This window comes from Anabrus simplex, chromosome 1 (assembly GCF_040414725.1).
Source record: "Anabrus simplex isolate iqAnaSimp1 chromosome 1, ASM4041472v1, whole genome shotgun sequence".
NCBI lineage: Eukaryota > Metazoa > Arthropoda > Insecta > Orthoptera > Tettigoniidae > Anabrus > Anabrus simplex.
The window spans coordinates 1,558,466,842-1,558,481,283 of NC_090265.1; the positions used below are offsets into that span (position 1 = coordinate 1,558,466,842).

Here is a 14,442-nt window from a genome sequence, read left to right on the forward strand (position 1 = left end):
GGCAAATGCCGGGATGGTACCTAACTTAAGGCCACGGCCGCTTCCTTCCCTCTTCCTTGTCTATCCCTTCTAGTCTTCCCATCCCCCCCGCAAGGCCTCTGTTCAGCATAGCAGGTGAGGACGCCTGGGCGAGGTACTGGTCATCCTCCCAAGTTGTATCCCCGGCCCAGAGTCTGAAGCTCCAGGACACTACCCTTGAGGCGGTAGAGATGGGATCCCTCGCTGAGTCCGAGGGAAAAACCAACCCTGGAGGGTAAACAGATAAAGAAGAAGAAGAAGGAGAAGAAGAAGAAGAGAACGTGCTACTCAATATGGACCTTGTTATCTTCTACAGAAATATGCTCATTTTGGTCTATTGAGGAGGAATTAGTGCAAATGTATTACGCTTTCACCAGTCAAGAATTGTGTTAAGTTTCATGTACTATGTACTTCATAGGTAATGCAAAACTTACTTTCGATGTGTGAAGTAGTGAACAATATCACAAACCAATAAGCTTATAAAGTTGCTGTGTTGAAATACTGCCATGAGAAGTGTAGGTTATTCATCGCGAAAACGCCAGCCAGTTTTATTTTGTATAATCCATAGCCAATCAGATATTAAAATATAAAGAAATCTTGCATGAAGCACAAGCATTTCAAAAAAAGAGCATTTACTTAAAGATTGAAGCAATCGAAGCGTTGTTGAACATGCCAGCGAGACGAAGCAGGCCTCAAAGACTATTAACACAACATCACGTTTATTTACATTATTATAACTTAATTTATTTTTTCATTTTGAAAACTAGTCTGAATTTATTTTACTATTTTAAATTTAAGCCTTTTAAAGGCCCAGAGACATAGAATTGGATAACAAGAAAATCAGGATTTATTGGTGATCTTTCTGATATATAGGCTATATATACACAGAATATATCTCTACATTAGGCATTCTACATTTGTACATATATTATAAATAAACATTAAATTTGAGCGACCACAGTCATAATAACTTTAAATTCAGTTACGTGTTAAATTAATATTTACATGGCAATATACTGGGATTCGAACCCCACTGTCGGCAGCCCTGAATATGGTTTTCCGTGGTTTCCCATTTTCACAGCAGGAAAATTCTAGAGATATACCTTAATTATGGCCACGGCAGCTTACTTCCCACTCCTAGCCATTTTCTATCCCATCGTCGCCATAAGACTTATCTGCGAAGTAGATCAACTTAAAAAGTGCGTTGCTGATTGTAAATATAAGCAACTTTAGATAAATCATTAGGAGCTCTAGTCTTAGTTTCTCTCAAGATTACAGGATTACAAGATTACTTTAGAATGCTAACACACTTTATAACCTGCTGAATTTAAGGGAGTTCTTCGTGTGGACGCTCAACAGGAACAAAAACCATTAATTACCTATGGTCTGAGACTTCTCGCTGTGTCGGTTGCCGTCTGGATCCGTCCGCCCTGCTGGGCTGAAGGGCAGTTGCTTGCCTTGGCACTCCCCACCACCTGCAAGCACCACCAACACCACTCGCAACAAGCACTGGCTGAAAGTCATACTACATTCCTTGTATTGTCATAAGCACTTACCTCACTTTCAATGAGAAGAAACATTATACAGAGAATTCTGTAGTTCATAAATGAATTTGGTCATTTGAAAAATACCACATCTCCAGTATTTTTATAGACTAACAGTTCTGGCAGAGGGCCGCAGTGCCTTGACGCTCAGCACCCCCACCACTATTTACATATTACTAATTAATGATTTGCTAATATCACACATTATTACTTATTATAATAGTGATAAATGGAATCCTCATAAACATCTTACTGATATAGCAATTGATAATAAATGAAATTTACATTAAATTTAAATTGTTACAGACTAGTGAGAAACTTGGAACTTATTCAGTTTTGTTACGTTCTCAATGTCGTGTTCAATATTTGATTTTGCAATTCGCATACGGTACTTACTTCCAAATGTTTGTCTTTAACAAGTCGGGATCGTCCTTTGGGTTTCTAATGTTTCATGACCCAAAATGACTGTTCATATACATAAATGCTACGAAAGAAAGTTATCACGTATGCAATTTACTTAATCTTTTGAAATGTCTGGTGCTGTCACTGCCAGAGATTTCACTGGAGGGGGCGACATATAGCATAATTTCGTTTTAAACTCAGAATTACTCTGAATATCAATTAATTCGATCCAACAATTTATAGGTACTGTCCTAAAAGCATCATCAGACGCCAATGGAAATCATTCAAAATATTTGTGGAAATTTAGAATAGTTTTCAATCTGCTGTTGGACTTGACCTTAAGATCAGCATAGTCTATGCAAATATTTTTTCAGTTTGACAATACCGGGCCGTTAGTTGTGTATACAGCTGCTTCGTATGGACGAGAAATGTAGGAAAAAGCAAGACTTTAATGTACTGTATCACAATTATGCAGTATTTTTCTTTTGAAATGTCTCGTGCTGTCATCGCCAGAGATTTCACTGGAGAGGCTGTATCCCATATCTTCAAAATTGTAAAAAAGGAAAAGTCTCTCTTACGCAATATATTTCGGCCCTAGTTACCTTTACACGAAGAAATCCAAATATTATCTGATGAAAGCTACAATTCGCTCACTGTTGACAAGAAAGATGTGTCATGGACCAGTGAATACTACAATACTGAAAACTGTCTGCAGACAGTCACCAAAAGGTAAGAAATTTAGTACTGAAGTTTGAAAAATTAACAAATGAACAATTTTTGTTAAAAGCAAATATGTTTAATAATCATCCGTTTTATACTCTATAATACAATTTGTAGAAACACTTATGTTGAGAGAAGTCTTGAAGATAAAATGGTTACGGCCTCTAACCATAATCCGAAGAACACTTAGCATTGTATATACTCATTGCATTTAGATATCTCATATGTGAACAAAATTTGAAATGAGAGGAAATAAGCAAAAAATTAACTATCAAAGAACAGTGGGTAAAAATTTCTTACGACAATATACTTAAACTTTTAAAAATTCTCATTGTTTATTGTATACAGTTTTTCTTTATAACTTAAAAAATTGCTTTTCAGCAGATGTGGGGTTTCTCTAATGGCCGAATCAATTACTGTGAATTGTTCTAAAGCCTTATTCAGCAAATTTATGAACCTCATCGACTTATCAAAAGCATACACCATTGCAAAGATTCATAACCTATCATAAAATATGTCCATTCCCTAAACAAACCTCCAAGTACACGCTTTATTCTTATCACAAATTTAAACTTTCCTCCTCAGTTGTTTTCTAACAATAATACCTCTTAAAAGTGAATGTTTGCGAAATACGACTTACTAGCAATACAGTATATTATATTGGCACGGAACTTCGCACACTTTTGGATATAATAATAATAGAGAAAGAAAACATTTCTTTACAAATGTACTACTAGATTTTTATCTATTTGCCACAATACACAGTATACTAAAATCAATCAGCGGTACACCCTGGGATAGCAGACCGACTTACGATGCAGTCATTTTACTGTCTGCACACACACAACTCTGTCTGGGCGTGCGGTTAGGGGCGGGCAGCTGTGAGATCGCATCCGGGAGATAGTGGGTTCGAACCCCACTTTCGGCAGCCCTTAAGATGATTTTCCGTGTTTTCCCATTTTCACACCAGCCAAATGCTGTGGCTGTACCTTAATTAAGGCCACGGCTGCTTCCTTCCCACTCCTAGCCCTTTCCTGTCCCATCGTCGCCATAAGACCTATCTGTGTCGGTGCGACGTAAAGAAAATAGCAAAAAAATAGATTTTTCTGTTCGGGTTTCCCCCTGATTTTTTGAGGATCACTCTTCGCCGCAAGGCAGCGGTTTCTCTCTCTGTTTCTCTCAAGAGAATGGAGTGCCTCTTCCACCAACTACACCATTTTGATGATCTTCTATGCTGCAGCTACCGTTGATGACTTTATCATAACCCTGGCAAGGGACGTAATATAGATGTGGCCTGTCGTTTGGTCTGATCCCTCACCCTTGACCTTACCGGCATGGGTGGACCTACCAGCAGCCGAGGACAGAAGGTGTACATTTAAATAGAATCCCCTGTTTTAAACTAGACAGCTTTCACTAAAAAATTATTATTCGGTGCACTGTTATTTACAAAACATAAAATAAATGATTAATTGCACATGAATGATTTTGAAGGATAAAGAATAATGAATGCACAGATTAACATTATACCACTAAGAAACATGTTTGATATTCAAGTGAGGAGATACTGAAATTTTAAAGAGTTTGCAAGCTTTGAAGCAGAGAAAGCTGAGACAGTTGAATCATACCCTCTGCTGATACCAAGGTAGTGATGGAGACAGGTTTGGCGTAGACACTGGATCGCCTCTTGGCACGTCGACGTAAAGCCAAATCCAGGGCCGTACCAACTACTAGCAGGAGAAAAAAGACCGATGCCAGAACTCTGCAACAGTAACAAACATATAGATCTATGAGGACCCTGATCTGTTGTGTGTGGATAGACCTTTACCACGAAATTAAGAAAGTGTTCCTGTCACAAAATAGGATTCTTACCTTCCTAGAAATCTAATGAACCTATCCATAAAGTAAACATTACAGAGGAGACAAATGAAGAGCGCATTGCTCTTATCGAGTATAACACCAGTGCGCTCTATCGGAGCTAGTTCTATACATCCCTATTATATCGTTAATGTTGAATAAATGAACAATATCATGGTGAAAGTGAGAGCGGGCCCTGCACTGCCATGCTGTCCGGCTCCATGGTTCCCGGGTTCGATTCCCGGCAGGGTCCGGAATTTTAATCATCATTGGTTAATTTCTCTGGCACGGAGGCTGGGTGTATGTGTTGTCTTCATAATCATTTCATCCTCATCACGACGCGCAGGTCGCCTACGGGTGTCAATTCAAAAGACCTGCACCTGGCGAGCCGAACATGTCCTCGGACACTCCCGGCACTAAAAGCCATACGCCATTTCATTTTTTTCTTGAAGTACTTTACATTATACACAAAAGTACCCCAAATCTTCAATAAAATAAACTCATTAACACTTAAGGGAAGCATCAACTGCAGTACATACATACATACATACATACATACATACATACATACATACATACATACATACATACATACATACATACATACTGAAACTGGAATGCCCTGCGAGCATTCGCGTTCATGTATTTCTTGAGAGGAACTCGCTAACACCCGGCTGTATGGATTCAATTCAAAACTAGCGCCGAGCGCGCAGGCATTGTTGGGGACAGCATGCACGCAAGCGCTGCTCCAGAGTGCCAGCCAAGACCAAGTGACGTCACACCGAAAGTTCTTTTCGATTCTATGGTATTTCATCACGAACGGAAGGTTAAATCATAATTTTGAGAACGTCACCTTGTAGGCCTGGACAATAAATGCTACTAACCAAAATTTCATTAAAATCAGTGGAAGGATGGCCGAGATATGAATTTTTTTTAGATGCTCACATTTACAGTCTCGCCGTCCGATCTTGGGCAATAAAAGGAGGTCACCAGCCTTGAGTGAGTCAGTGTGTCACTGGATGTGTCAGTGTTTGTGCGAGCGTCGTGAACCAGTCGCCTCGCTATGTATTACGGTTTGTTACTATGTCCGGCTTAGGACCGGGGTTCGAAAGTACGTAATACTAGTGTTGAAAGCCTTCTCTGTGGACTCTAACTTCGCGTGTAAGCGAAAGCTTATTCTTGTTAATTTCGTCGAGCTGTGTAACATCATTTCGTTTTGTGAACTGTGTAATTGAAGAGACTGTACATTTTGAAACTGTGCTTAAAGCACTTAGGGCATAAAGACTGTGCTTTAGTTGTTCCCTCTACAAGAGACTGTGTTAGGCTATTTCGTAAAAATTGTGCTCTAGCGACAGAACAATTCTTTTATGGACAGTGTCACTTTGTTTCATAAAAGACAGTGCCTACTTTTCTTTCAAAGACTGTGTCAATCACTCCGTGAGAAAAACAGTGTCGACATTTTCTTTTTATAAAACTGTGCCAACCTTCACTTTTAAAAGACTGTGTCAATCCATTTCACAGAACTGTGTTAACATTTACTTTCATACAACTGTGCTAATATTTCCTTTCAAGGACAGTGCTGATTCGTGGAATACGGTACCTTTATTTCTTTTCGAGGGACTATGTCAATTCCCCTCGTAAAGACTATGTCTAAATTTAGTGTAATATTGTGCCTCAGTGATAATTTTACCTCTGAGAAGTTACGTGATTTTTGTTAAGACTGAGTCGTAACAGAACTTGGTTCTCTTTCACAAGACTGTGTTATAAACTGTTTCCTTCTGTCTTCGCAGAAACTTTAATTTATTTCTACGAGTGTGTGTGCTAGGGCATTGCATGTACTCATTGCAAACAGTGCAGAGACTGTGTCCGAAGGACTCAATTTATTTTCTTTTGAGATTGAGTGAAGTGGTAAACCATCGTATCTCAGAAAGTTCCAGATTATTTTCATTGCTTATCACTTCAAGTTCGATAGTGACTATTGCATCATTCTCACAGAACTGTGACTTTGAACTCATCTCTTTTTTTTCTCAAATGTATGTCCAACACCATTTACAGTGGAACCTATTCGATCAGAAAACAGTGTCTCGCCTTAATTCGCAGTGCAGTGCAGTAGAGAAGTGTCGTATCAGATTCCATTGACATTCTGTGCGAAAGCTTTACATTTCTCTGCTCCTTTCATGGGACTTAGTGGAATACAAAACTCAACAACTATTCCACGCTGCACTATCATCAGACGGCCGCCCCAGGTTCGAGTCTCCTTCGACATCAAGGGCTGACAACAGCCGGGGGTCAACACCGACAACGTGGGGCGACTTCGACGACGTGGGACGACGCCGGCGCCGACGACGGGAGACGACGCCGACGCCTCAGAACGACGCCTCCTCCACATCTTCAAGGGCATTCAAACTATTCGTCTGTAAAACCTGATATAATTTCTATGCATTTCTTTTGAATAAACTGCAAGTTCCACTGTAAGTATGAACTTTTTTCACTACCCTTCTCTCGGTACTCTAAAGCATGAACCGTACACGCCTTGGCGTTATCCATGCTCTCCGCAAAACTGAAGTACGGGCGTTCCTGTTTCAATACATACATACATACATACATACATACATACATACATACATACATACATACACTAGTGTCCAAAAGTTAAGCATAACCGCTAAACAAGGCCATACCACCTGATAGGAATGTCAGATGGATTGCTGAACAAACGGAAGCTGAATCACACACCATATGTCACACAACTTGTCCAAAAAACAGTGAGAGAAAGGTTCTGATAGCTAACATACACTTTTGACAACAACTAACAAAACTTAGTAATGCGTTCCACAACAAAACATGTTGTTAATAGGGTGTATGGTTGCCCCTAACGGCCACACATGCTTCGCAACGACGTGGCATGCTCTCTATCAGATGGTCCACGAGCTCTTGTGGCAATCGATCCCACTCCTCCGAAAGGTCAATGCGAAAGTCTTGGAGGGTCCTTGGTGGAGGGTGACGGATGCAATTCGCCTCCCCAATGCATCCCAGGCATGCTCTATAGGATTCAGATCCGCAGACCTCGCTGGCCAGTCCATGCGATGAATGTCTTCCCCAGCCAGAAATTCATCCGCCAGAGCAGCGCGGTGCGGTCGGCCATTATCGTCCATTAAGAGGACGTCTGAACCAACCGCACCTCTGAGGAGTCGAACATGTTGTCTCAGTACCTCATCCCTGTATCTCCGAGGGTTAACAGTGTTCCTCGGACCACCCATGGAGATGTGCAGGTCCGTACGGCCATTCAACATGAAGCCGCCCTACACCATGACGCCACCACCACCACCACCACCATCGTGGTCCCGTTCCACGATGTTCCTGTGGTTGTATCGGCTACCCTGTTCTCTCCAGATTAATGTGCGACGTGAATCTTTCTTCAAACTGAAGCGGGATTCATCTGTGAAGAGCACATGCCTCAATTCATTTATGTTCCAGTTTCGATGTTGACGGCTCCACAGTAAACTGACCCGTCTCTGTGCTGGAGTGAGCGGAACGCACACCGCTGGACGTCGGGCAAACAGCCCTGCTGTTCCGAGCCTCCGGTACACAGTTTACCGGGAAACGGCAACCCCTGAGACGGCTGCAAGCTCCGCGGACAATTGCCTTGCAGGTGCACTCCGATTTCGTGGGGCGGTTAAGGCCAGATATCGGTCCTGCTGTGGGGTGGTTACCCTTGGTCGACCTGATACTGACCTACGACTAACACCTCTAACATATTCTGTGTCTCGAAATCGTCTCCAAAGCCTGGCCTGCTTCCAGGCGGCCGAGTATTCTACCCTGCAAAACGGGCTACAAATGGCGTCGTTGTGCCATTATGTTGTCACGTTCACCACGAAGCTACACTCCGCACACTATAACAGGGCAAAAACGACTGAGGGAATATGGGGCGCAGGCACTGGCTGTGTTTACCTCGCGGTTACGCCGCTAGTCAAAGCAGGGAACAACACTCCTTTCCTACACAGAGCGAACACGTAAGGTTGGTAGGCGCATATATCGTGCGATTTGCGGTCTATTTCCTGTTGCCCTGCTTACTCGTAACTTATGCTTAACTTTTGGACCCTAGCGTACATACATATTCAAGCACGTATTTCTAAACTAAATCCGTGCTCGGTTTTAGGATTAAATGGGACATAAATACAACATAATCACACAATAAACAAGCAAATAATCACATACCTTGTTCAACGTTCTTATAACATACATACACCTTCGTTATGGACTGTTATGCTTTTCAGCGTTCAGTCTGCAAGCCTCTGTGAATTAAATCAAAGAACATGGAAGCGAACCAAGAGAGGTCAGGTGGATTTAAAGAAAATAGTATAACTATAAACTCGAATAATGACCTGACCTTAGAATAAATAATAACTAAACTGACTGAAAATAAGAACACCAATTTAAAGAGAAGGTAAAATTTAATGGAATTTAAAGGAAAGAAAAAATACAGTGGGTCTTGACAAACAAGATAGAATTCTCATGTAAAGTATTAAAGATAATTAAAAAATAATTAAATTGCTTTTTTATCACATCTGTAAGGAAGGATAAACCAAGATCACATTTAGAGGAAATTGTTTACAATCTGCCTTGAACCTAAAACGCACACCGCTGGACGTCGGGCAAACAGCCCTGCTGTTCCGAGCCTCCGGTACACAGTATTTGGGAGAAAGTAGGTTCGAACCCGACTGTCGGCAGCCCTAAAAATGGTTTTCCGTGGTTTCCAATTTTCACACCAGGCAAATGCTGGGGCTGTACCTTAATTAAGGACACGGCCGCTTCCTTCCCACTCCTAGCCCTTTCCTGTCCCATCGTCGCCATAAGACCTATCTGTGTCGGTGCGACGTAAAGCAACTAGCAAAAAAATGCAATCACACTTAAGTTCGATAAATATTAAAGGAAAACTCCGTGAAATGACAAAATCAAATCATCAGAAAATCATAAAAGGCATTTGGGAGATTAATTAATTATACCCAAACAAGTAGAGGTAAATGATAATCAAAATCCAAGACCATGAAATCAGAATTCAAAGTCAGCAACCATCGTCTTCTTACAACAACAAACCTAAAAAAAAGAAACAAAAGCCAACCTTAAAACAAAATCTGGTTACATCAACAAAGGCAACGCCCCTTCCAAACGGCTGAGCACACGTAAACAGAAACTGAACTGCAGCGGCAGACGAAACATGAACAAAAATTAATGCTATTACTGTATGAAACAGAGTTAGATTTCCATTTACTTAAATACTTACGTTATGGAAGACCTACATCACAGCAGAAGCCTAAATAGAGTAGATTACACGGCTAAAATTAAAGACCAAGCCATCAAATGTGAAGAAGTCCCGTAAAACGCAAGTACAGCTAGCGTTCGTTAAGTTTGGAAAGGACATACATTAAAAGAATAAATAAATGTAGGTGACCATAGGCGGTTTCATAATTAGTACCAAATGATCTAAAATATAGGGGCTGCCTGGCCGAGGCGGTAAAGGCGCACTCGGTTCGCCCGGAAGGATGTGGGTTCGAATCCCCGTCAGGAAGTCGTAAAATTTAAGAAATACGATTTCCACTTCCGGAGGTGCATATGGCCCTGGGGTTCACTCAGCCTACACCAAAAATGAGTACCAGGTTAATTCCTGGGGGCAACGGCGGCCGGGGCGTAGAGCTAACTACTCTACCCCATCTAGTGCCGAGGTTACGAATAGTGGAAGCCTTTACCTTCCACCACTCCCAGGGCTTTCATGGCCTGTACGAAGATGAAAAGAAAAAAAGGAAAGGATCTAAAATATAGTAACACGACTAGGGTTTCAACCACGATGGGTGAAACAGAATTATTACGTAGCAGAAATAGTAAGGTACATACTCAGATAAGTCGCACATATTGTTGCGTGTCAGGCCTGTGGGTGCCCCTTTCGGTACTTCCTAGAAGGGGCTAGTGAAACAGCCCACCGGCGAGCTCCCAGCCGGCCTGGAGGGCATGGCTGGTATTTTTATGTATTGTTATCGTCGGCTGGCTTACCTGTGAGTTTCTTGGTGATTCGACGGGAAGGTTGGTGGATGCAGAGTGGGTCTCGGCCCACAAGTGGCCACGGCTGGTCCGTGGTCCGACAGCTCAGCACTTCGACCGGCCAGCTGAACAGAGAAGGGTGGCCACGGCTCTACCGTGGCTCTACGCCTCTGTATTCGGGAGAAGGGACAGGGCTGTACCTCACGGCTGACACCAACCGTCGGCTGTCCTGAGAATAGTTTTCCGTAGTTTTCCATTCTCCTGCACTAAGGCGAATGCTGGGACAGTTCCAAGTATAGGCCACGGCCGCCAACCTCTTCACCTTTTCCGTGCATCTCCTTCACCGTAACAAATCTCCCGGCCTGAGAGACGGCGTTGCCATCTAAGAGGCCCGCCTCCCCCTTCAGGGAAGGAATGAAAATGCTTTTGGTAATAATCAACGGGAATGTTCCGCCTCTAGCCACCCCTCGAATGTTCTGGTTCCCATTACCCGAGCTATGAAAAGGAAGGATAGCCGCGGATAGTCAAGTCAGAGTTCGACTCCGTGATGGAGCTATAGTCAGTGTTGGTGCTGGACTCGGAGTCAGTATTGGACTCCGTGGTGGAGTCAGTGTGAGACTCAGTGTGGTGGGGTTCGATGTCTGCGCTGAGGACGACAGAGGTATTGGCTGGTCGCTAGTGCCCAACCGAGGTCTGAATCAGGAGCTGTTTTTGTGGTGTCGGAGAGTCCAGTGAGTAGGAGGACTGCAGACGACGGAGCGAAAGACTGTGTACTGCCTGAGAGTACTGTTTGTGTATTTCTGTGGACTGAGAATCGCCCTAAGTCAGCGAGGGAAGCCGCTATTGTGAGTGTGAGGGTAAATGGACCTGTGTTAGTATTCGCTGTTGTGAGTATCGTCCTGCTGTTGGATACTGTTGAGCTGTTTAAATGTTCACTGCATGTAACTGTGTGAATTACTGGCCTGTCTCTGGAGTCGAACCAAGGAAAAATCATCGTGTGATGTGTGGCCCGTAGCTCTGTGTTCAAAGTCAACGGTCTGCACACAGCTGCTGTATGAGGTGACTGGACTTGGGGAAGTGAAAATAAGGATTTGCCGTCCCAGGTATAGCAACGGGCCGGACCGCCTGGAGCGCCATCAGGAAGAGAGAGACTTGTAAATACAGAATGAACCGAAATTCGCGCGCTCTCCTCACATGCCAGCAATAAAAAAAAATAAAAAAAATCTCACAAATAGGGTCGATCCTGGGATGAGGCGTATGTTTTTTATTTCGTAAATGTAGTCCAGGTGGTATGGTATCTGGAATCTTAATCGTCAACAGCGAATAAATTAACGCCCACTACGTGGAAAGGGCGTCTTTCAAAGCCGACCAACGAAAACGATTGTTCGTCCGTTTCTAGGATCGTAGTATGTAAGTGCAAATGGTTTCCAGAGGACCCGCTGCAATCGCTGTTGACGATTAAGATGTCAGATACCATACCACCTGGACTACATTTACGAAATAATAAACATACGCCTCAACCCAGGATCGACCCCTCGACCTCCTGCATGCTAACCCAAAACTCTATCCACTGCACCAACTGTATGCTGACAGAGGTAGTTACCCTACATGTGGTCACAGTGTTGCCAGATTGCCACTCTTCAACGCCCTTTTTCTGCCGGATATACTCTCAGGACGAACTTTTGTGAGAGATAATTATTTTATTGCTGGCATGTGAGGAGTCGCGTTGCTACGCCCGAGTACGCGAATTTCGGTTCATCCTGTATATGGTAATTAGTAAGTGTGGCCATTCATAGTTGATTAAAATTGTGTGTGTACATTTATTGGGTTAACCTGAAATGAATTAGAGTAATGAAACAGAGGTTTATTCGTAACAGTATTAAATAAATTATGATATTACAATAGTCCGCCTCTGTGGTGTAGTGGTTAGTGTGATTAGCTGCCACCTTCGGAGGCCCGGGATCGATTCCCGGCTCTGCTACGAAATTTGAACAGTGGTACGAGGGCTGGAACGAGGTCCACTCAGCCTCGGGTGTTCAACTGAGTAAAGGTGGGTTCGATTCCCACGTCAGCCATCCTGGAAGTGGTTTTCCGTGGTTTCCCACTTCTCCTCCGGGAAAATGCCGGGATGGCACCTAACTTCAGGCCACGGCCGATTCCTTCCCTCTTCCTTGTCTATCCGTTCCAATCTTCCCATCCCCCACCAAGGCCCCTGTTCAGCACAGCAGGTGAGGCCGCCTGGGCGAGGTACTGGTCATCCTCACCAGTTGTATCCCCCGACCCAATGTCTCACGCTCCAGGACACTGCCCTTGAGGCGGTAGAGGTGGGATCCCTCGCTGAGTCCGAGGGATAAACCAACCCTGGAGGGTAAACAGATTAAGAAAGAATAATCATATTTTTTGAGAACTGCAATAAATGATAGCTAAATTTCCAGAAAATCTAGCATTTTAATAAGTAGGCCTAACAATAGGAAGCCATACTGGAGTAGTCCACGATACAAGCAACCGTTGCCTAGGAGACGGACATGTTTAAAGTTTATCAAAGGCTTCAAGGTATTATAGTTTTATACACCGAAACACAGCATAGGAATTTAGAAAAACTTTCGCATGTAGAAAAACCAAGATGCAGAAGAAATCAATTTCACTTCGGGATGGAAGAATTTATCTGGAGGTAGGCCTATTTACGATCTGAGCAGCACTAGGTCACCATTTCTTTAAAGAAAGCCAATAGAGAAGTCTCCTTCCAAGGAACGATGAAAATTCAAAATAGGTCTAACGACCCCAAAAGTAAATACACAGAAATGTGTAAATATTTGGGTTCAAGAGTCAAGATTGACCCAAAGGACTACCAAAACGCCCATAGAACGCAATTTCTTCCGACAACGCGTAAGAAGCATCCTGTAGCGCCGTTAGTCCACAAATAAGTGCCTATCTTTTCTTTCAATTCTTGAGCAGGGCGACGATAAAACAAGTGACTTCTAGCGCGACTATGAGAAATACCAAAGCTAGGCTTCACTTGTAAACAAACGGGCAGCGAGTGTTCAATAGAGTTATTCTGGTATGTGAAGGTGCGTAGGCCTTTGAAATTGGGGAGCTCAGTTCTCCGTTGTTGGTAATGAAGCTGTCGCCTTGTAATAAATTTACGTACATTATTACAAACTGTTCTTAAGTATGATCGATCACCATTATTAACTAACTTGTTGTGGTTTATCGTTAAAGAGAAAATAAACAAGAAAAGACAAAGTAAAAAGTGAGATAGAATATATATTACTACTTTGCTTATTGTGGTTATTTTATATTATTATTTTATTTGCTTTACGTCGCACCGACACGGACAGGTCTTATGGCGACGATGAGGGAGGAAGGGGCTAGGAGTGGGAAGGAAGCGGCCGTGGCCTTAATTAAGATACAGCCCCAGCATTTGCCTGGTGTGAAAATGGGAAACCACGGAAAACCATCTTCAGGGCTACCGACAGTGGGGTTCGAACCCACGATCTCCCGAATACTGGATACTGGCCGCACTTAAGCGACTGCAGCTATCGAGCTCGGTAGGATGTGGACGGTAGCTGAGATGGCGGACGGTTGCAGGCGTGTTGTGTGTTCCTGATAATAATCGTGTTTCTTGTGGTCCAAGTGCTTTTATCGCGGTTACGTGTGAATGAAATTGAACCGACTAGCGTATACTTTGATGTTAAGTGCGGTGTAACTTGTTGGGAAGATATACTCTCCAATAATAAGCTGCAAATAAGTGCCCACGTGTTGTGTATTAACGGCAAGCAGCAGAGAATGGCGTCCAGTCAGCGTGTAAAGCACAAGCCTTCGGCCAGTGACACATCAATCCTGACGCTGAGTGTTCTACTACTAGCAG

At 43.0% G+C, this 14,442-nt stretch overlaps 1 protein-coding gene across 1 annotated transcript in view; it reads right to left on the reverse strand.

Moving 5' to 3' along the window:
• The window catches only part of LOC136862290 (nose resistant to fluoxetine protein 6), a 202,208-nt gene that overhangs the window by 79,300 nt on the left and 108,466 nt on the right, over positions 1-14,442 (reverse strand). The window contains exons 4-5 of the mRNA XM_067138874.2: positions 4,310-4,443; positions 1,398-1,493 (exon numbers count right to left, since the gene is read on the reverse strand). Of these exons, the coding sequence (XP_066994975.2) occupies positions 1,398-1,493; positions 4,310-4,443 (230 nt within the window). The remainder of the gene's footprint in view (positions 1-1,397; positions 1,494-4,309; positions 4,444-14,442) is intronic.